The 24,945-nt window shown below is 25.9% G+C and overlaps 2 protein-coding genes and 1 pseudogene across 6 annotated transcripts in view; 2 read left to right on the top strand and 1 right to left on the bottom strand.

Moving 5' to 3' along the window:
- Positions 1-2: 2 nt before the first annotated feature.
- On the top strand, positions 3-1,474 carry LOC115034179 (annotated as a pseudogene). Its single transcript, XR_003839507.1, has one exon. The product of XR_003839507.1 is annotated as a coatomer subunit delta pseudogene (transcript).
- LOC100162052 (mediator of RNA polymerase II transcription subunit 29-like) lies at positions 773-3,330 on the bottom strand. The gene is given in 2 exon segments (NM_001326637.1): positions 773-1,068; positions 2,611-3,330. Coding segments are annotated over 2 exon segments (612 nt in total). The 5' UTR covers positions 3,038-3,330; the 3' UTR covers positions 773-883.
- A 198-nt stretch (positions 3,331-3,528) lies between these two features.
- LOC100161464 (protein kinase C, brain isozyme) overlaps positions 3,529-24,945 on the top strand; it is a 90,708-nt gene continuing 69,291 nt past the window's right edge. For 3 of the 4 annotated variants that reach the window (XM_001945362.5, XM_008183971.3, XM_008183973.3), the window contains exons 1-2: positions 3,530-3,958; positions 22,760-22,791. In XM_001945362.5, coding sequence (XP_001945397.2) covers positions 3,774-3,958; positions 22,760-22,791 — 217 coding nt within the window. In that variant the 5' untranslated portion in view covers positions 3,530-3,773. Of the gene's footprint in view, positions 3,959-22,759; positions 22,792-24,945 lie in introns of all 4 variants that reach the window. The other variant, XM_008183972.3, reaches the window with a different exon arrangement.

Raw genomic sequence — 24,945 nt, 5'->3', positions numbered from 1 at the left:
CATCAACTATTACATCAACTTCTTCGACCGTTCAAAAAGACATTCATATTAAAAAAGAAGAACGTATAATTGCCATTGTTGGTCGTGATGGAGGTGTTCGTAATTTTGAATTACATGGGTTGATTTCATTAAGAATTTCGAATGAAATTTATCAAAAAATCATTTTACAGTTTAATTTTGAATCTGGAAACATTCCATTGCAGACACATCCTAATATTGATAAGGAACTTTTCAAGACTAACCGATTAATAGGTTTGAAAAATCCAACAAAACCATTTCCATTGGATTCTGAAGTAGGGTTATTAAAATGGACTCTTCAGTCACAAGAAGAATCAGCTATACCGCTTTCAATTAATTGCTGGCCTAGTGAAAATGGTTACGGTGGCTGTGATGTAAATATTGAATATAACTTGGAACATGCTGACCTCGAGCTGAATAATGTTACAGTCACAGTACCGTTGCCATTTGGTAGTGCTCCAGTTATTCAAGAATGCAGTGGAGTTTATAGTTATGAACCTAAAAAGAATGTTTTAATTTGGTCAGTGGCTGTAGTGGATTCGTCTAACCCTACAGGATCTATTGAATTCGAAGCACCCAAATCGATTGCCTCTGATTTCTTCCCAATTAAGGTAGATTTTATGTCAAAATCATCTTACAATAAAATTAAGCCAATGGAAATTAGACTTGTTGATGATAGCACACCTGTAAAATTTACATCTGAGACATCTTTATACACAGGAAATTACGAAATTGTTTGAACATTATGAATTTATTTTTTTTTTGAACACTTATTAGTTATTTTATTATTATTAAAAATTCTTATATAATATATTATACATAAATATTATAACATTATGCTGTTTAAATATACATTTTTTCTTTATTATTCATTAGAATTATTTTGTGTTGTAGACAGTAGTAATTCTTGAACTTCTTTTAAATAAGAAATCTGTGATCGAACAGTGCTTAAATATTGAGGATATGTGAGCGAACTTAACTCCTGAGCTGGTAATGGTTCCGTTCTTGTAGGATATACCATTAGTGGTATATAGCGTTGACTGCTTAGACCTAAACATTAAAATATATACATTGCAATATTATTTCAAGTTATCATAACTATATTAGTAACTATACTTTCATATAAATAAATACATTTTAAAAGTAAGCTGATACGTATTAAATAACTAATGTATTATAGATATAAATTAATAAATTATATTACTTTATTATTAATTGATATTAGTCAAATAGGGGAGAGGAAATGTGGCGTGAACTTCACACTCAATATTGTAATTAACATAATTATTGGTATAAAACATTTTTGTAAAATTGTTATTAATTTATCAATTATTTATTTTATAGTATAAAATATATATATATACATATATTGCTTTTTATATTTTTTTTTTTATCAAAAATAAAACCATAAAATAGAAAATACTCGTTTATTGTCAAAGTGGTACAGAAGAGAAAATATAGCTAGTATGGGTAATTTAAGCTCCATAAAAAAAAATGCTGTTTTTAAGTAATATAATTAGTAATGAATAAATGGAAATACTTTTTTATTCTAACCTTTAGGACCAGTTTGTAAAGATTTAAAAATAATTTGATAGAAAATAGTTATTTTTAAATATGTATTATTAACAAAGTATATTATAGGTACTTAAACAATACTAGATAGTAAATATGTTGATACATTTTTGATAGAGTACCTATTTCATATTTTGTGTTGTTATACAATTAGGTTAATAATCATTTCTTCAAAATTTTAAAATGGTTAATGATCCCGGAAATGAACAAGTTAGTTTTATTTTTAAATAAATAAGGAAATATAATATTTCCTTGTTGGAACTACATTTTGTGTACCTAAATTGGTGAAATATACAAACAAAGACAGATAGGTAATTCACATAAAATTAATTTGTCATTGATTTAGTACCTAGTAATATAATAATAGTATATAATATAATATAATATAATAAATAATTCTATAGATTAATATTTTTTTAAGTGTATATAATAACTGTGTTTATTATTTGAGTTGGTAGAAATAACTTGATGGTTTGACTACAACATGTTTACCTTCATTTCTTATTATAAGTAATATCTAAAACTCTTAAACCCAATTTGAAAGATATTTTTTGGTTTTGGATAACTGTTATGTTATGCGTTTGAATGTATGATAAAGAAAGAAACTAAATTCAGATATAGGCTTGGATATAGGTCTACTTTTAAGTTATAAGTCCATGATAAAGTTTGTAAAAGACTTTTAAAATGTTCGATATTAAATATGTTCTATTTTCAGAAAATGTATATGATTGTAACTAAATAGGTATTAGAGCCAGAGAAAATCTTAGAAAGGTAACACATTTACTAAAAATTAACAATTGTTATACTATAAATTATTTTCACAAGTCAATAGGTACTTAGTTTGAGTATTTTCTATGTGTTAATTATGCAAATTATATTAAATAATGGCTTATCTAAGTATTATTAAAAAACTAGGTACCTAAGATAAACATTTTAATCTAGGAAGTTTTTTTTAAAATCTTGGTAAAAATAACTTAGTCTGATAATTTGTAGTTTAACTAAGAAAATTTAACAATATACCTTGTTGTTGACACTCGATGGCGGTCTTAAGGTTGTACTCAATTTGATCACAAATTGAAAAAAATTCTTCAATAGTTTTCTCAAATCGGGGACCGGGTATTTCTACAGTTTTTAATAATCCTGTGTCAATATAATGATTTTGTTGTAGAGTATATGAAGCTGCACGAAGTACACAACTTAATGATTCTTTGAGTTGAATCACTTGAGTTTTCACTTTAGATATATTGTCCAATTTTTCTTGTTGCTGTTGCTGTTGTTGTTGCTGTTGTTGTTGCTGTTGCTGTTGCTGTTGTTGTTGTTGTTGTTGTTGTTGTTGTTGTTGTTGTTGTTGTTGTTGTTGTTGCTGCTGTTGCTGTTGTTGCTGTTGTACTTGTTGCATGGCTTGAGGAACTTGAGGTGTATTTGATGGAAATACAGGCATAGACATTGTTTTACTATTGAAATTAATTTCAGTACTCGGTAAATATGTTTTAAGTTTATTAAAATAATAATAATTTCAGATTTAGCGTTTATTAATCAGAAAACTCTTACTACAAGTCTAAAAACAGTGGATCAGAATAATAAAAAAGTTTTTAAAATGGAAAAGTTCAAAAGTCGGTTACTAATAAAATATAATGAAGTGGAATTTGGAGCTTAATATCTGGAACATTGAGCGATTTATAATTCTAAATATTATTCACTTGGTGTTATCTCATATAACCGAGATCGCGGTTCGACAACAACTTAGTACAACAACAACTGTGACCGCGATACTGTCTACGCGTCTTTGCTTACAATGATAATAACAATAATAATGATAATAATAATATGTATGATGATAAAATTGAAAAGTTGTACGTGTCACACTGATGTGACTAGGTTGGCGACCTCGGAAAGTCTAGATGATAGCGCGCTCATCAAAATATTTTTCCGCAGCAGGCTCCGACGCTCTGTGCCGCGGGCAGTCGCTTGTATTATTGTCGGTGCTCGCCAGTCGCCAGTCACTACTATGCGTCGAGGCTTGTGTGTCTCCCTCGTTCTCTCTTTCACTTTCTTATCAGTACTGCAGCGCACTGATTGTTCGACATCATTATATTATATATAAATATTTCGTTTTATTAATATTCTAACGATCTAACCGTCGTTTATAAATAATTGTCCGAAAGGATAGTTGTGGTAAAATCATGACTGACGACTACGGAAGTATGGAGGACAATGCTGGTGATATGAATACCAAATTTGGGCTGCGATTGCGTGGGCGCAAAGGAGCTTTGAAAAAGAAGAACGTCTACAACGTCAAAGATCACAAATTTATACCGAGATTCTTTAAGCAACCGACTTTCTGTAGCCATTGCAAGGACTTCATATGGTAAATATAAAACAATTAATTATATTTAATTTAATTTTTGTAATTTTTCTCGATTTCCCTATGTTTAACTGTTGCATAGAAAAATAAATAAAAGGACATACCTAGGTATAAAAACTTTAAGCATTGTGTAGAGCTAATTATATTGAAAGTCCATAGCATGGTACTGTTATGTTACTTCGTCGTGGTAAGTAACAAAAATATTTTAGGTGTTTGTCTCGAATAATTTTTACGTAATTCGGGTTTGAAATAGGTAATATTATGGTCAATTGTGCGATTTTTGATATTATTTATTTTAATTGTCAGGTTTTAAGTTGGCCAATAGAACTAGACATTTGGGTATTCCGTTTTTTTTAGTTCCATTATATTTTGTACTATATTGTATATACAAAAGTTTAAATGTTATTGTCATGTTAATTTAGTATTTACTGTGTGAAAACTATGTAGGTAGTTAAGTGTTATGCGATGTACAGCATTGTACATAGCACATATTATAATCTTAGCTATTATATATTTTGAGTCAAAATATTTATGTTATTGTGACTAACATTTTTCTCGACATTTTTTTAATACTTCAAGACATTACTACTTATTACATTTTTTTTTATTAATGTGGGAATATTTCTAATGAATATAATTTTTTTTAACATATTAAATATTAGGTTTTAATTTATTATTTTGGTTTGTTATAATAATTTTATTATCTATGTGAAGCGGAAGAATAATTTTTACACATTATCGTTTGTATTCTTTGGTATTAAAATTCGTTCAAAGGTGAACGCGGGAAAAAAATCGAAATGGTATTTTTTTGAAAAATTAAGAGGATCTAATTTTAGATTTGGTTTTTATAGAATTCGAGGGAAGTTTGGAATACCTTTTACAATTCTTATGAATTATACCCTTAGGGTAGATACTACGTCCACGTCTACGGTGAGTGAGGAAAAACCTACAAAATCATGTGGTTTCACCCTTGCTATTATACCTCGTATTATACTTTGTACTTATGAAAATCTGACCAGAGATTTGTTTAGACAAGTAAATTTTACTTTTGTATTTCGATTTGTGTTATATTTTTACGAAGAAATTGAGTAAAAGCATCTGTCTAACAGCATCTATATAGCACATATTATTATATAGTAATGGTATATATGTATATAACATATGGCGTCTATAATTTTATAAACTCATAACTTGTCCCAATTACGATGTAATTCATACAGCAATAATAAAAATAACCTACATCAAATTTCGATTAAATATATTTTTTTTACTTAGTGAGCTCTTTCCTTTTTTTTTAAAAATTCATCACTTTTGGGCTGTATATTATATTAGGTGTATTTTGAATATGTTTTTAAGACATATTAAATCGTAAACTCCGAAGTTTTAATGATAATTCTGCAATTACTATAGTTTAGTTAGTAATAATATATTATTTTAAACCATTAAATGTGTACCTATTTAAGTTTATAATAAATAAAAGGATTTGTACGTACCAATTCTTAAGTTTGTGTTCGGTAAATTTGTTTTTGTTGATCATTCTTAAATAGAGTATTTGATTTTAAAATTTTTTTCGGAGCGATGAGTGTATTGGTTTTACAATGATGTGTGTTTTTGTATATATTTATTTTTTTATTTTTTATTTTTGTGTCTGTGTACACGATTAGTAGTCGAATTAATGTTTCGATTTTCAACTTCAGTATCTTGTTCAATGGAAAAGTGAATATTGTTGTTGCATTGGGGAGGTCAAAATTTAAAATTCCCAGTAATTCCTCAGAAAACAAAAGAAAAATTAAGGAAAAACGGGAATTTTTACGCAAAATTGATTTTGGTTTTTGGCGTAACTTTAAAACAAATGAAAGCAATGTTTACTGAATTTTTATATTAGCATTTTCTATACAAGATAACATTTTCAAAATAATTTGTTTTGAACTGTTTAGGGACATTTTCAGTTTCCAATTTTATTATTTTTTTTTCTATGAATGTCAATAAAACTATTTGTTGGGTGAAAATGCTTGAAATTTTAATAAAAGGATCTTAATATATTGTTTAGTTATAATGAAATTTGAATAATATTAAAAATCCATATTTACAGTTTTTTTTATAGGCATATAAGATTTAAAGTTCAAATCTTGCCAAAATACCGAAAAATCACGAAAATTATCTAATTATATGAGCTGAGAATTCATAAAAATTTTTCTTTTTAAATCTAAAATTTGAAAATGTAATACAAGATTCCTCATAAGTTTGTCTACCTTTATCAAAAAAAAATGTCTACAAGCAAATCAAATTAAATTTTTATGATTGTTTGAACTTCATATTTTTACAAAATTGCATAATCATTTGATTTCTCATGTATCGATTTTGCAATTTTGTTGTAATTCAAAGACGAATAGATACATGAAAATTTCACCGAATGTTTATATTCCCATTTTCTATACACCATCAAATTTTGAAAATATGTTGACTCTTTTTGAGTTGTTTACGGGCGTTGTCAGTTTTCAATTTATTTGTTTTTTTTTTCTAAAATTGTCAATAAAATGTTATTTATTGGGTAAAAAGGCGTGAAAAATTAATACAATGCTCCTGAAATATCGCTTAAATTGCAGTTGAAAAATATTAAAAATACATACGCACAATTTTTTTTTTATAAGCATTTAAGGTTGAAATTCGACAAAATGTATCAAATTTAAAATATACCTAATATTTATTTTGTAGTTAAAAATTTACAAAATGTTTAACTTTTATAGCTAAAGATTGAAAATTTAAAACAAGGTTCCTCGTAAATAGGTTATATATCAATTACTTTATTCACAATAATATCATCAAACATATTTAGTAATATCATAGGTTGACTTCACTCAGAATCGCTTTTCTTATATAATGATATTATATCAAACCATTATAGTGACCCACTTGTAACCTGTTGTACAGCAGAGTGACACCTCTTGCGCACACCTTCTTTAAAATACATTTTATCATGTAGATATTTCAATTTTGCTTTTAAATGTGGTAGTGGGTAGATAAATAGTAATGTAAAAAGTACGTAATAGGTAAATATGTATAATATACCTAGTAAAAGCATTTTTAAACATTTTTGAATACTAATTGATTTGTATTTCAATATTTTATTTGAATTTGTAAAAGATATACCTAAGTACAACATTTAAATATACGAAAATATATTTTAACATCGTGATCGGCGAAACTAAGTCATAAATTATGTTAAATGTATCTGTGATTTGTGAGTTGACTATTTTCCGACATTTTTTTTAATATATATTGATTAATTGTTTATTAAACAATTTTCTATATATTTACAAATATGTTCGTATTATGATGTTCGAGTATTGTGTATTGTTATAGTTATTCTACTTAATAAGTATACATTTAATAATTGTACAATGTACATAATAATAATAAATACAATCGTGAATCACTATTATTCGATAATTTGTAGATGTACACGTTGGTGGTGGCGTAGACTTTGTATTGAGATGATCTAAAATTATTTAATTGGTCATAAAGCTTGAAAATGTAATTTTAAGTTCCTCATAAATGGTTCTTATAGTAACTAATTTAAAATTATTTAAAATATATATAGGTAGGCTCACCTTTTTTTTTATTAGTATCTGAACTTGAAATGTCGACAACATTAATTGTCGAAATCACGATACTTAGTGAAATTATTTTGAAAGTAAATAGTAAAAAATCCATAAAAAATGTTATTTCAATACCTAAGATTTGAAAATATAATACAACGAGAAAAAGCTAGAGAAAGATTATTTTAATTTGTTTTTATAGTTAAAAATTTCCAAACACACATGTTACAATTATTTTTAAAGGCACCTGGACTTGATATTTTGACAAAATTCTATATTTAAACAAAAAAGGCGATATTTTTTTCTTACTTTAGTTATATGTATTTTGTTTCTGCAATTCAAAAAAAATTAATCTTAGAAACTTGAAGCTTTTCACTATAATGTACCTATTATATTGTTTTTTTTATATGCACAATGGAAGTTTCTAAATATTGATAACAATTTCAATCTATTTATACCAGTATACCACAAACCTATTTACGTTACCTATGTCGATATTGACATTACTAATTGAAACAAAGATTACTTTTAGTACCTAGGTAGCTTAAATATATTTTAAAATATCCTCAAAATCCATTTTCATATACAATAATTGATCATTAGGCTCAAATTGAATACATACATACACTGACCTACTCAATGACGAAGTACACTTAAAATCTATTATATACAGTATTAGGTAGTATCTATAGAGTGCGAGTTTTCGGGTTTTTTTAAAATAATTTTTCCAGACTAGTGACTGAAGATGTATAGGAGTATTTTCCGCAATATTTGTAGAATTTCTGATGTTTTTTAGTATATTTATTAAAGCCATCGAGCTTTTACCATTCATTGTTGATTGTAGAATTAAGAATTTAAGAATTTTTGCAAGAACTTTTAATTGTTTTTAAATAATTTAAATCTACTCAGACCATTAGTATTTGAGTTGTATTTTGTATTCTTATGAAAACATGAATTGTGTATTAATTTTTGTTTTATAAATTGTCGTTTTAACACATTTTTTATATTTTTTGGTTGCTAATATAATTTGAGCATATAGTTTTGGCTAAGAAGTAGCGTTTAATATTTCAGCTGTATGACCTTGAATCGAAGAAGGATTCTCGGGAGATGAAGATGAGTACCGAAGTATACATTTTGAGAATTTTTTTTTAACCCTTTCGGTACTCGCACGCGTAAACAACTTACTTTTTTTAAACCTACCAATTTTTTCCACTTATTTGGATTGATTATTTTTAAAATCATCTTGTGCGCAAAGAGTTTTTTCCTTATTGGAAAATTGACCGAGCCAGAGTAAGTTAAAATTTACGAATAATCAGTTTTTATTTTTTAATAATATTTTATTCATTTTAAATTTATACTCGAGGTATCCTCAATATTGTTAAATTACCTACTATTTATGCACCAAGAAGACGTAAACACTAATGTTTATTAAATAAACGTGTTAATCTCGGTGTTAATGCTTATAAAGTTATAACTTTTATTGCTTTATATTATTTCGTGTGTATGAATGATTATGATTTGAGTACTCGTGAATTACGAAAACAAAGAAGTGTTAAAATCCCGGTTAAAATTAATTATTAGATTATTTGTAAATTTAAACTTACTTAAAGTAAGTAAATAAAAGCCTTTTAAATTTAGTAATCAAGAAAAAAAATGTATATTAAAATTATTTAGCATAATAATCTATTTATATATATTTAAAAAATTTAATTAAGTACGCGTATACCTTTGTTGAATATTTGCAATTTTCTTAAAATAAAGATTTTAGTATTTATTCTCTTCTACTTTTCGGAAATGCATTTCAATCAAAAGACTTAAGTCACTCAGCTAAAATACTTATTACAACCTATCTTAGGTTGAATTTATTATATTGCCGTGTATTTAGTATAGACCTAAATAACATTAAATGTTTTTACTACACATAGGTACGCAATGATGATATCATATAATACCTAATAATTTTCACTAAGTTAGAAATATTAAAGTACCTAGTACTTTATTATTTCAATAAATGTATAATTTGTTTAGTTTTCCTAATAACGTGCTTTGTAAATATTTCTAATTTATATAGAACTATTACAGGTTGATTCCTACGTGAATTGTGTTATAACTTATAATAGCACACGAGAATTAATTACAATTGAGTTGTGTAGCCTGGTAGCAATAATAAAATGTTTTGCAAATTAGCTTTCATTTAAGAATATTAATAACTAATAAATAATAACTAATAACATATTCCAAACTTTCTATTTTTGCATCATGCCTTAAGGCTTGAGGCATTACTTTTTTTCGTGATTGAGTTTTAAAATATTTATATACTAACCAGGATATTACAATATATTGGTACTCGGAATTCAAAAACAAAATTTATTTAGTATGAAGTACTTACTTGAATTAAACATTATTACGATATTTATTATTTAACATTTTGTTATAAGTATAGGTATATTTTTAACTTTTGTTTTATTATTTTTATCATTCATCCCTCATTTATTACATCACTATAAACTTTCGATTTTCAAATACCCATGGCTTCATATAATTAAAAGTTTTAATTTTCAAACAATTTTTAGTGGTTTAAAGTTAGATTTAAAAAATAAAGAAGGGAAATCTAAAATTAATAATGAATACATTTAATCTATAGTTTTAGGTTTTTAAATTCTATATAAGTACAATTAGCTTGTATATTATGCTCGATATTATGTATGTATATTGTACTTATATAGGATATATAACACATATTACGATTTACGAATATACCTAATTCAGATGTTGTGTAATAATAAACCAATATAGTATTTTGATTTTTTTTTGGACATTTGCAGTATTTACGAACTTATTTTTAGGGCATGAATTATAATAGGTATATTATAATTTTACTTATTTTAAAGGTTTTATTGGTTTTATTCTAACTAAGTTTTATTTTAACTACTATTTATTTTATACTGGGTGACTGTATGTCAACTTATTGTTTGAAAACATTTTCTATGGGTAAAAACACGTAATTGTACAACCAATACATTATTTTTTTTATGTATTAAATGCTTTCTTAAAAATTTGTTTTAGCTTAAAATTAGTTCCTTATTCAAGGTTTACCTATATGAATTTGGTAGTATTGTAAATTTTGTTTGATATATTATCATTCAGTTGTATGTATTATTGTAGCAATGTAGTCTACATATATGTAATATTTTCAATTATTATATTTAGCATACAAACTATCTGTACTAACTTACAATATGTAATATCCTATTGACACTTTTAATTTGTTTCAAACTCCAATTATATATGTTAACCTTTTGGGTATAAAAGAAAGTTAATTGGGTTTCATAATTTACGTCGCAATTGCCTTCCAGGTCAAAATCAAAACAAAATGTGTGACGAATTTCCATTATTTTTCAATTGTTGTTAACCTTATACTTATACAAAAGTCCAGTAAAGATTTGTTCTACTGTACAAATTATATTTCTGTTTTCTTTTGTTATTTTATATTTATATATTGTTTTTTTTGGAAATTATATATTATAAATTATAATTACTGTTGGTTTTATATAATATTCAATTTATAATTCTAAAACTAATTATTTTAATTTTCCATTTCTAAAAATAAGGTAAGTAGGTGAGGTACTCAATAAAGTTACTTTTCAACTTAGCTATTAGCTAATATTTATCCCTCCTACTCTTCTATTTACAACTACCTACTATTTTTATTTGTATTTATTAGAAACTCATTGTATAGGTATGTAACTTATACTGAATTTGTTCTTCACTTTTTTAGTTCAGTGAATCAGTATTATTCAAAAAAATAAAAGATTAAAATTATAAAAGATAGGTAATACCTAATAGAAAAATAATAATAATATATTCTATTCTAGTCACCCACCACAAGCTATGCTTTTGGTGAGGTATCATAAGCTGTGTATCTACTTTTAGTTTTTGTTGTATCTTTATGTAAACATTTTATTTTAACAATAAATACTATTATATTATTACTATTATATATTCTAAGAACAATAATATTAGTGTCAATAATAATTTAAACTATACTATTTTATTATAGTATCATGAAATGTTAAACTATATCGAAATGAGTTACTAATCCAAATATGTTTAATGTTGAAAATACTTATGGAAAAAATGTTAACTTATATGGCTTTTACTTAGGTGACCTAAATACAACCGACAACCGTGGAACTTTTAAGGGTTCTATAAAGAAACACAAACTTTTGAGAGTATTATATAACAATTGTCTCTCTAGGGAAATTAACCATCATATATATATATATCTAACGCTTATAAGTTATGACTAATAAACGATCAATTTTTCGGTAGATTTAAAATATTTATATAGTGGAGAATAAAAAATTCAGGTATACATATTCTCTTCAGCTATGTACATTTCTAATATTTTTGAACAACACATTACTAATCTTATGATAAATTATTTATGTAATTTTAATGGTACACTAGATTAATAGATTAACGAACTTATACTTAAAAAAAAAAATAATATTATATTATGTTGTTATAGCACAGCTATATGTATAATAAAAATAAAATAAATATAGGTATATAGTTTGATTTTTACTACACAGTATTGTATTTTTAAAACAGTCGATTAGAAATAATCTTCGTAACAATCATGAAATAGATACATTTTTGATAATTTGTCTTTTATTTATCGAAATTATGTAGACGTTTTTAGTAGGAAAACGATTTTAAACGGATATCAGTTTAACATGCCCATAATCCATATACTATTATAACTATATTATTGCTTGGAAAAATGTGAGTTATTATGTATTCTTCATATAAAAACCAACCCAGAATATTGTACTTCTTAGTGCACGTTCGTAAGTTGACTTCTGTCGTGCAATTTGATTATACAGTAGAAATAAACTCAAAAAGAGTCGATAAAATACTAAAATAGTATGATTGACGATAACCGATTTTCAAAATCGGGCTCTTATAGACAGGCGTACAGAAGATAACGCCCATCACAATATACCATGGTTAACGAATTTACTAACTGGTTAGTTTCGACTAACGACTATTTTTTTGAAATTTCCCGATTTATATATTAAATTTTAATTAGTCCTACGATTATTAATGGGTGTTTTTTATACCTCAGTACACGTGTATTATTAAACTATTTTGTTTTAATTTTTAATCTTTAATTAATTAATTAATGTATTATTTGATGCTGTGCCGTTGTGGCCTACGGGCTTACAGTAAGCAGTCGTAATATTACACTTACGTATTGTTAAAGCAAATCAGTATTCGTACCCGAAAGCGTTTCAAAATGCGTTCGAAACGTTTTCTTTGTTAGAGTTTTCTTCTATTGACAGTCAATTAAAAATATATTCGTTTTAAAACCGCATTTATTAGATTTTACTAATAACTGAAAATGTAGATAATATGATAATGTATGATATGCTAAATGAGTTATTTAAAAAATAAATATATATATACGTTTTTGGACATAATTGTAAGTCATTACTAAGTAGTAAGCGTTAGTTTTCAAATTTAATTTAATATTCTATTTACCTCGTATTATTAAAAACTGTTGAATTCACTGAATAATAGCTACCAATACTATCTATCTAGATATATTTATTGAATTCTAACTTCTAACCTGATTATATTGATATAAAGATAGTTATGAAATGAGGCTTTGAGACTTTAATGTTGTTTCTTAAAAATAAGCAACACAATTATTACTCTATATTACAAATGTTTTAAGAGGACGTCGCATCCGCTTGTATTGTCTCCGTCTTACACACGTACGGCATAAGACATTTTCGGTCGCTAGTTTCAATAGGGTGCTGTCAGTTTTCATATTAGAGTGTTTACCTATTATCATAGTGTAGACCTATTATCAAACTTTAAGGTAACAACATAATCTGTGTTCTCTCGTTTGTTTTTTACGATATTTTTTAGGAGAGTTATGAGCATTTGAAAATATTAATATTTTACATAAGCACTGATAAATCACTTAAAAATCAAAATATCGTAAAAAACCAACGATAGAACACCGATAATGTTGTTACCTAAAAGTTGGATAATAGGTCAATTCACTCTAATATAAAAAATGGCAGAACCTATTGAAACTAGCAAACGCAAATTTGCTATGTCGCACGTGTAAGACAACACATGCGGGTGCGACGTCCTCTTAACCAACGCATATTATCCAATAGGTTGGTAAAATTAAATTAGCGTTGAGTAAAAAAATAATCCCTAAAATAAGGATATAATGACTTGAATGAACAAATCTAAGGAATATTAAAAATGTTTTTTGTTAAAGAAATAAAATAATAAACATCAGAAAATCACCTTAAGTATTTATTTCTTATCAAATATTAAATATGATCGACGGCGTGGTGAATTATCCTCCGTGTCATACAACATCTTATTAATTTTTATTTAATTTTTGAAATTTCAAATAGTAAATTTACTGCAGATGTTATGATTTTAAAAGTAATTTTTAATAAAAAATTCTTAGATAAGAAGTAATAATATTATTATTATTTCTATACTATTTTTCACTATACACCTATTTTTTTTATAGCTTGCAAGGTCAAAATTCTGAGTAAAAATTACATTTTGTATGTATATTAATATTGTTATTATATAGGTTAGTTTGGTTACCCCGCCTGGAAACGCAGGGCTTAAATTTAAAATAAATATATAGTTTTCACGTTTTCAAATATTTAAACATTATAGAATTTTAGTGTTTATCATTATTGTACTTTCAAACATTATTTGACTTTTTCCGTTTATGGTTTTTATATTTTAGATTCTGAGTGCAACGATGAATGTATTGATTTTACATTGATGAGTGTTTTTTTTTATTTTTGTGTCTGTCATCACCTTTTAGGACAGTAAATGTGCTTGGATTTTCTTCAACAGTATCTTTTTTGATAGGAAAGTGAATTTAGTTGGTACTTTGGAGGGTCAAAAGTAAAAATTTTCCAATAGTTTTCAAAAGCGCCGTGAAAAACAAAAGAAAAATTAAGGAAAAACGGGAATTTTTACGCAAAATCTGTTTTTAGGAAAATTGGTTTTGGTTTTTGGCGTAACTTTAAAACGAATGACTATAGATACATGCAATTTTCACTGGTTGTTTATATTTCCATTTTCTATACATAATAAAATTTTCAAAATATTTTGATTTGTTTTGAGCTGTTTACGGTCATTTTCAGTTTCCAATTTGATTAGTTTTTTTTTTCTATGAATGTCAATAAAATTTTATTTGTTGGTTAAAAAAGCTTAATAATTTAATACAAAGCTCCTAGTATATTGTTTCAAATAGCAGATGAAAAAAATTAAAAATCCATAGTCACAATTTTTTTTTATAAGCATTTAAAGTTTAAATATCGGCAAAATACGTAAAAATGACAAAAATTTGCAAATTATTTTGAGTTAGAAATTCATAAAAAATTTTCTTTTTAAATCTAAGATTTGAAAATGTAATATAAGATTCCTCATAAGTTTGTCTACCTTTATCAAAAAAAAAGTTCTTGAAGAAAGTCAAATTAAATTTTCATGAGTCTTTGAAATTCATATTTTTACAATATTTGATACTCACTTGATTTTTTATGTAGGTAACGATTTTCTTATTTTATTGTAATTAAAAAACGAATAGATACATGGAAATTTCACCGAATGTTTATATTCTCATTTTCTATAGGTACACCATTAAATTTTGAAAATATTCTGACTCTTTTTGAGTTTTTTACGGGCGTTGTCAGTTTTTAATTTTTTTGTCTTTTTTTTTTCTAAAATTGTCAATAATATGTTATTTGTTGGTTAAAAAAGCGTGGGAATTTAATGCAAGGCTTCTGATATATTGTTACAATAGCAGTTGAAAAATATTAAAAATGCATAGGCACAATTTTTTTTAGAAGCAATTAAAGTTCGAATTTCGACAAAATTTATCAAATTTAAAATGTAAGAATTATTCTGTGGGTAAAAATTTATAAAATATTTCACTTTTAGAGCTAAGGATTGAAAATTTAAAACAAGGTTCCACGTAAATAGCTTAGATATAAATTACCTTAGTCACCTTAATATCATCATAGTAGGTTGACTGACCGTTTTCACTCAGAATCGTTTTTCTTATACAATGATATTATATCATTCAATTCAAATTTAACACCATCCATTACAGTGACCCACTTGTAACCTACTGTACAGCAGAGCGATATCCACTTACCTACCTTTTTTTTTTTTATAAATTATATTGTTATTTTTGGTATAGATAAGTAATATTAACCACACTTTGACGCAAGAACTATCAAATTATTGAATTTTTTGTCCACGATAGGTTATTTTTAATCATCCTAGGATTTTTAGTAAGTAGCTATAACTGGCAAGTTAGTGTTAACTGTTAGTCTAAGCTAGGTGTCAAATATTGCTTAAATTATGGCATGAATGAAAGATGAAATGGCATAATCATGTTAATGTTAAGTAAGTATTTAGTATATAGGTAGGTACACCAAACCATGCGACTGCAGTTTTGTATCTTATTGAAATTTGAATTCCAGAAATAAACTAATATTCTATTAAATTCAATATTTATAAATCAAACAGGAATAAAGTATTTTAAAAATATAAATTAATGGCATAGGTTTGACAACTTTGAAATGTTCATAGTTATAACTTATAAGATTCATATTTATATAGAGTACAATATTTAAAAACAATAGTAATATTAAGTTCAACGTAAAAAAAGCACAAATATTACTTTGAATAACGTTATTTGCAACTTTTTTATGTTACGTTTATTGTTTATTTTTAATCATTAATTAAGATTAATTATATATTATGTTTATTGATATTAGATTATTTTCGTTTTTTGTTTATTGATTGCGTTTTTTTTTCATTCTTTTCCGTTATAACTTTATAAATAACGTTTTGAAGCCCTGGCACTGAAAATTATTAAAAATACGTCAGGACTAGGGAGCAATGTTCTGAGTGTGTAGATATTGTAAAAATGTATTCCTTAAAGTTTATGATAGATTCAACTATATATTATACTTTTATAGACTAGTTAGTAGTATAGAATGGTCTTAACTTTTACTAGACATTTTGACACAACTTGTAATGTTCGATGTATGTCAAAAGTACTTAATTGGTTTTTATTTTGGTTTTAGTATCAAAATAAGAAGAAACTTCGATAAATATAGTTTTTTTTTAAATATAATAGTTTATCACAAAAATAATTGCTTGAATGCCATAAGTCATATTAAATAATATTAGGTAACTTTATGGAAAGAAATTTAAAAAGTAGGTCAGAAATATTTGTAGTAATTTATCTTTATGTATAGTGTATGTAAAAGCATTTTACAGGTATTTGTATGAGATTTTATTTTAATGGCTTTAAAATGGATATCAACTCTTCTAAATGAAATTATATAAATATATATATTATTATATCAACTTTATTTGACATGTACCTATTATAAGAACAACATAATATTTTATAGAAAAGCTTATGTGATTAGAAAACCATTAATCGAATCGAATAAATGATTTTCCGTTATTTAATTTTCATTTCCGGGTTTTATGTTTATTTAATTACCCTATATTGTGATAGTGGTGGTAGGTAGGTAATTTACAAAATAGGTCAAGGAAATATCAGGGGAAATAAAACCTTCGTTGATATTGTGTATATATTATAATATCTAAATTTTGTGATCGATAAAATAAATGTTTGCTGGTTTGTATTCAAATTTGGGTATATCCCGCGTGCTCTTAATTTTTCTTCACAAGTAGAAACATGTGAGTTATTTATAGATTACGGACATTGACTGATGTTCGTAAAGATTTAAAAACCAGTAAGCAACATTGTATTGTTGTTACATATCTTAGATCCTATACATGTGATATGTATGTGATCTGAAATCGTAATTTAGGTTTCCTTCACCATAAAAAAAAAATATATTTTCTAGTACTTACACAGTATATATCAGTTCACCACGTTTATGCAGTGGAATATTTTTTTATATACCTACATTTTTAAACCTTATATAAGTAATAATACTTACGTTACTTTGGTGAAGAAATCAGTTTTGAAACGTACAATATTTATTATTCAGATATGCGGCATCAATACAATTGTTGACAGATATTTTTAATTTTGGCTTATTTTTCTATCAAATATTATTAATTTCTTGATACCAAATTATGAAATAAAAAATATTCTTACTTTATTTAATGGTATGAATATTGTATGTAAATAACTAAGTGTTTTTAGTGTTGACTATTAAAATGTTTGTTCAGGCAGTTTCAAGGAAAAAAATGTGGTGTTTTGTGACTAAAAGCCGTTTAGTAAACTTTTTTTATTTGTAATTCTTCTTTCGATTTACGATAATTCAGTTTTTACTTTTAACTAACTAAGCTCTACAAAGAAATCAAAATTGTTTTGAGATTGTTGTATAATTAATTGTTCCATTTCCAAATCAATAACTCTATCATACTCGTAACAGTAACACAACATCCTACCCGATCCGAAGTCTAGCTTTATTTAATTAAGATTTTACTGTTTTAAAATATTAATATATACATTATACCTATCATACAATTTGTAAGTAAAAAAAAATATTTAAAAAAAATTATTTACTTCAAAAACAACAGTATCCAGTATTGGTAGTAGTGTATTCTTAATTCGAAAGTATTAGGTGCTTAAAACAATTTTAGTTTAAAATCTTCAAGATACTTTAGATACCTACACACTATGAACATAGTAATATGATAGAATGAATCTTGTATATAAAGATTATTACTTAAACCCAAAATTACATCAAAATAAATATTTAACTAATTGTTTATTATTTGTAATAATATGTCGTAGAAAATTGAAAATACTGGATCTTAGAAATATCAATAATTATTAATTTGATAAAATAAAAAATGACTAATTTTGTTGCTATACAATTTCACAGTTTTTTGATAGCTAACTGGAACTTTTGGAGTAGGTACTGTTCCACCAGAAATAATTAAAAGTATAAAATACGCCATTGTTAAATCAATACATTTTTTGTTCATTTTGGAATCTAAAATAAAATAAAATATTGGAATTTAAAACTAACAATGTTAAGACAACATTTTTGTAATGAACTGCTTAGCGCATCTCAATGTTGGCTTTAAGAGTGATTTGTTTTAATTTAAGTATGTACATTTGTATTAATACTTGAATATACTATTATATACTATATAGTAAATTATAGTATATAAGTACATGTGTGATTTAATTGCATTTTTTTAAAAATGAACCATTTCAATATTTGTATTTATTTTTAGCAGGACACGAACAGTTATACAGCAATATTATTCAATATCATATTATATATCATTAATATAATAGTTAATCTTAAAATAAAATATGTATCAAATATCAAAAATAAAATAGTATACGTAATATTATAACTTATAATAATATGTTATTTATTCTACTTTAACAAGGTCATATTTTCTAATTAAAAACTGTCCATTATTTGTTATTGATAAATACAAGATTTATTTTATTAATATTATATTATACAATTTATACTTCGTAATGATTTTATTATTTTTATACTTATACAATTTAAAAAAAGCATGTTAATGATATTAATTGATAATGCTAACTAAAAATCTTAAAAAATTCTATAATTTTAAAATTAAATTTGATAGTATCTGTTTAGCTCACGTCACAAATTAAGATAACGTATGGATGCTCAACGAGGTATGATAAAATTGTCGTTAAGAGAAAGCAGTTTTCACTCCAAAACAGCTGAAATGTGCTAAAAAACTGGAAACACGAGATTAGCACTCCAAGTGGATGGTTTGTCGAATTATTTCAAATATAAAACTAACAACTATAATAGTATAATACTAATTACCAATGAATACCTATAAACAATTTAAAAATTATGGTGGGCAGCCGCAGCTGCAACTATATAGCTAGCTGTTTAATGTTTATCATATCGAATAAATCCACCAGTAGCGCACATTTGTCCAGATACGATAAGGTAGAGTCAGATTAGCTTTCATTTTTACATGACTCGTTGGGCATCCATAAAATCTTAATTTGTGGCTCATGTTCAGACAGGATGTTATTTATAGTAAATTGAAAATTGTAATCTGATCAACTAATACAATATCATGTAAATAATGCTTGTTTCTAATAGTTTTGACCTTATTGATATATTGTTCACTGTAAAGGTATGTTCAAAAATGTTTTATATCAAAAATCAAAATTATTATTTTATTTTATGTATGAATGATTAGATGGACGAATGTATGAGCGTGTGGTATTTTTTATATACGTTGTAACGTTTACAATTTGTCCTTTGCATCTATTGTTTTATTTAAATTTGCAACATTTAATTTACAATATTTATAAAATTATAATAAAATACTTATCATATACATAGTACCTTCCTACTTTTTGATAATTACCTACTAGTACTAACAAAAAGTTTTTTCCTAGAAGTGTCTTAGGACTACAATAAATATAAATTAATGGATACTTAACTAATACCATTTTTGAAACATTATTTATATCTGGATTTATTTATTTATCTAGCTACTTAGTTATTTACAAGTTTACAACATATAAAACAAATCTTTAAACCTAACAAATTATGTTAGGTAGTGAATTATATATATTATATATATCATAGTGTTAATAATAAATTTATATTTAGTTGTAATAATAAACAACAATTTATTTTTAAATGAAAATATGATACTTCAAAAAGAAAAAAAATTTAATTTTAAATATTTATTTAGAATCTTAGTCTACTGTGTTCTTCATTTTATGTTCATATATCTTTTATTATTACTAGGCGTTATATTTTCTACATGCTTGTTGTTATCACTATAGGTTACATTGTAACATCTTATTTTCGTTTTTGGTTTCTAAACCTAAGCTTAGAACACCTCATATCCCCGCTGTGTCCATCCATCCACTAGCTACAAGTATAGTTACGATTGTTGATATTAATTTTTCCATTATTAATTCATGATGTAAAACAAAAACTAGAAATAAGTTTTATTAGAGTTTTAATAATATAAACATAAATATTTTAATACTATAGTTGAATAAATAAATAATTGTATAACGGTTATTTTCAAAGTAAATGTATACTATACTCTATTCTCCGTAAGTTTACTCACTTTTTGTTTAATCTCGCAGAGTATGGGGAAAACGTTGTGACAATACAGTTCACTGTAGTTCTACAGTTTCACGTCGTGAAACACCTCGGTATATACGTAGTGTCACACGTTTTCACCATACTTTGCGTGAGCAAAAAAAAAGTGGGTAAACATAAAGGGAAATAGGAGTATAGCTAGGTAGTAAGTAGCATTAAAAAATATCAAAATTAAGTATTTCATATAGATTTATACTACCACTACCTAGTGAATATTAAAAAATAAATAATTTTTTTTAATTTTTTAATTTTTAAATTTTTTTTTGTGTCTGTCGTCACCTTTTAGGACAGTAAAAGTGCTTAAATTTTCTTCAACAGTACCTTTTCTGATAGGAAAGTGAATCTAGTTGGTACTTTGGGGGGGGGGAATTTTTACGCAAAATCTGTTTTCGAGAAAATTGATTTTGATTTTTGGTGTAACTTAAAAATGAATGATTGTAGATACATGAAATGTTCACTGGTTGTTTATATTTCCATTTTCTATACATGATAAAATTTTCAAAATATTTTGATTTGTTTTGAGCGGTTTACGGACAATTTCAATTTCCAATTTAATTAGTTTTTATTTCTATGAATGTCAATAAAACATTATTTGTTGAGTAAAAATACTTGAAAATTTAATACAAGGCTCCTACTATATTGTTACAATGACATTTGAAAAATATTAAAAATCCTTAGCCACAGTTTTTTTTAATTAGCATTTAAAGTTCAAAAATTGACAAAATATGTAAAAATCACGAAAATTAGCAAATTATTTTGAGTTAATAATTCGTAAAAATTTTTCTTTTTAGAACTAAGATTTTAAAATGTAATACAAGATTCTTTATAGGATAATCTACCTTTATCAAAAAAAAAAAATGTCTATAAGAAAGTCAAATTACATTTTTATGAGCGTTTGAAATTCATATTTTTACAAAATTTTATATTTGCTCGATTTCTCATGAGACGATTTTCTTATTTTGTTGTAATTAAAAAACGAGTGACTGTAGAAACTTGAAAATGTCAATGAATGTTTATATTAGCATTTTCTATATACGATAAAATTTTTAAAATAAATTGACTCTTTTTGAGCTGTTTACGGACATTATAAGTTTTCAATTTTTTTAGTTTTTTTTCTATAAATATCAATAAAGTTTTATCTATTGGGCCAAAAAGTGTAAAAAATTAATACAAGGCTCCTGATATATTGTTATATTAGTAGTTGAAAAATATTAAAAATATATTGGGACAATAATTATTTTTTATAAGCATTTGAAGTTGAAATTTTGACAAAATTTATCAAATTTAAAATTGAATAATTATTTTGTAGTTAAAAATTTATAAAATGTTCAACTTTTATATCTAAAGATTGAAAATTTAATACAAGATTCCATGTAAATATTTAACTCTGTTACCAAAAATTCTAAGAAATACATTTGCACAGTTTATTTTTATAGTCATTTTAAGTTCAAATTTGGACGAAATTACATATTAAAAACCTAAAATAACTATTTTAGTTATTTTGTAGTGATTGTATATAAATATTATTCGTGGGTACTTGAAACTTCTAAAGTATACTATTATATATCTATGATAGTACCATGGTTTGTTGTTGATGTATATCTCGTTATAAGTACCTAATAGATATTATGATATGATTAATTTGGAATTTATTATTAATACCTATAATAGGTCAATTTTTTTTTAATACTATAAATAAGTATACCTATAATAGGTATGTCTAATATCTAGACTGACAAACCGTCTCCGCTCAGAATCGTTTTTGTTATACAGTGATATTATATCATTGAATTCAAATTTTATACCATCAATTATACAGTGACCCACTTGTAACCTACTGTACAGCAGAGCGACATCCACTTACCCACATTTTTAGTTTGAAATGTATTTTAAATGTGTACATACAAAGCTACTTCACCAAAAAAATGTGTTAGAAAATTTTAACATACGTGTATTGTATTAATCAATTTGATATAAAAAATCTAACCTTTGATGTCTTATTTTAGGGGTTTTGGAAAACAAGGATTTCAATGCCAAGGTAAGAATATGTAGTATAATTTCAATTATATTGTGCACATAATTTTACAAATTTTTATTAAGAAATATAAAATAGTGTTCAAATTCAATTTATTATATTTTTGTATTTGTATTTTTTTGAGCTTTGGATTTTTTTTCGTGGGGGGGGGATGTGTTTGTGGAGCATGTGTTTTATGAGTGGCAAGGATTCGTCGTCGTCAAGAACTAGGGTGGTCCCCATCCGGGAGCCAGCGACGCCGGACAGTGCTTGACCGTAGCACATATTAGTGACTGCGGCCAACCACCACGCCACAATTGTGTACTTTGGATTATTCAACTTATCAAACTAATACAAATTTATTGTATTGAGATTGCATGATTATTTTAAACTAAGCACTATATATTTTGTAAGCTCCATTACTAAAAAAAATATATGTTCAAATGTGTATTTGACGCGTTTTACGAACACATAAGATACCAAATTTATATTCAGAAGTTTCAACTTTACGCCGCGCCGTGTTCTACGTAAATCCTGCGAGTCTGACAATTTCTATTCTGATCATGCTATTTCGTCTGATGCGATGAAATACAAACTGTTTTGTTTTTTATACGCGAAACCCTGTCACAAGAATTATTTTACTGGTTGTTATGTTATGCCAGGTTTTTTAGTTGTTAGTAGTTTTAGGCTTTTTAATGTGTTTAGCAAAATGGTTAACTGATCAGCTAACTGTTTGCCGAACGTGTTATAAATTCTATTCAATGTAGGTATTTTAGAAAATCTTCTATTTACATGAACATGGCTTTACTTCACCAATTTTACGGGACTTTGTGTTTATTAAATACTATTGTATCTAAAACTTATATCGTTTATAAGTATAAGTACATATATACCGACAGTAAAAATCAATTGTAGATTAAACATATGTTATATAATTAGATAGGAACAACAAATTCTACAAAAAAAAAAAAAAATCGCCCCATTTTACTATCAAGTAAATTATCTCGGATAATTAGGAAAAAAAAGTTATATAGTAAGAGAACATTATTTGTTTCAAAAAACGATGTACTGATATGCCTTGAAAAGTGACGTCCAGACTCCAAGTAACCCTTCCTCCACTAAATATTCGACTGGTCCCCATATATAATACTAAGAGTGATTTTTTAAGCACTTTTAACCATTTTTCAAAATATTTATTTTTTGGAGCTTAAAAAAAACCCGATTACCGTGTATTTTATCAAGGTATTATTTAGATTTTACAAATCAATATGCACACACTACATTATGATATGCGCAACTACAATAAATTCTAAATAACAATTGTAGAAGCATCCTAGTATGAAAAACCTATGAATAATTTACATAGACGACTGGTGTGTGATTTACCTTGACTATATAAGTCCGTAATCCTCGGGAAACGGGTGACGCATTTCGTCCAATCGGAAGTGATGGGATTCTCAAATATACGTCTATTACAATAGACTCGTTTCGTGTCGGAATATCGTCACTTATCACACTGTACAACACTTAAACATTTTCGAACAGGACGATATAATGGTAATGGTTTGATCTAGAACCATAAACAACGTGATGGCCGTGGAGAAACTGTTTTTCATTATGACCACATTCACATCAGTGAAACGTTGTAAGTGCCAGCACTTTTGGTTTCTGAAATTTTCTTCGCTATTCAAGAGGATTAGTTTGTTTAGTTCCCAAAAAAAACTTGTGGTTTTGCATGTGTCCGCTATTTAGAGGTGTCCGTTACTGTTAGGAGTGATTTTACTGTATATAAAAATACATCTAAGTATTTTGATAGTTTTTGATATTTATATGTAGGTAGCGAGCGGTGAGCATAATTATTTTTGTGTGACGAAACGCGTCGTCTGTTTTCCGAGTATTACGAATTGAGGGTGGCGTGTCATTTGGCGTCAAGGTAAGGTGTGCGGATATGGTACGGATGTGGTAGCTTATAATATTATTTATAGGTCCCTTGTTTTTTGTGGATAGTAAACAGTTATCCATACGCTTCTACAACCGATCTTAATGATTAGAAAACAAGTTGGGATCATAATATCATAATAAGGCCTAAATAATAATTAGGTTTCATTGCATATTTATGAATTTATTTTTTTAAACTTATAATAATAAACACAAGTATGTTCATATAAATAAAGCAAT

This window comes from Acyrthosiphon pisum, chromosome A2 (assembly GCF_005508785.2).
Source record: "Acyrthosiphon pisum isolate AL4f chromosome A2, pea_aphid_22Mar2018_4r6ur, whole genome shotgun sequence".
NCBI classification, from domain to species: domain Eukaryota; kingdom Metazoa; phylum Arthropoda; class Insecta; order Hemiptera; family Aphididae; genus Acyrthosiphon; species Acyrthosiphon pisum.
This window is presented reverse-complemented; position numbering and strand designations above follow the sequence as displayed.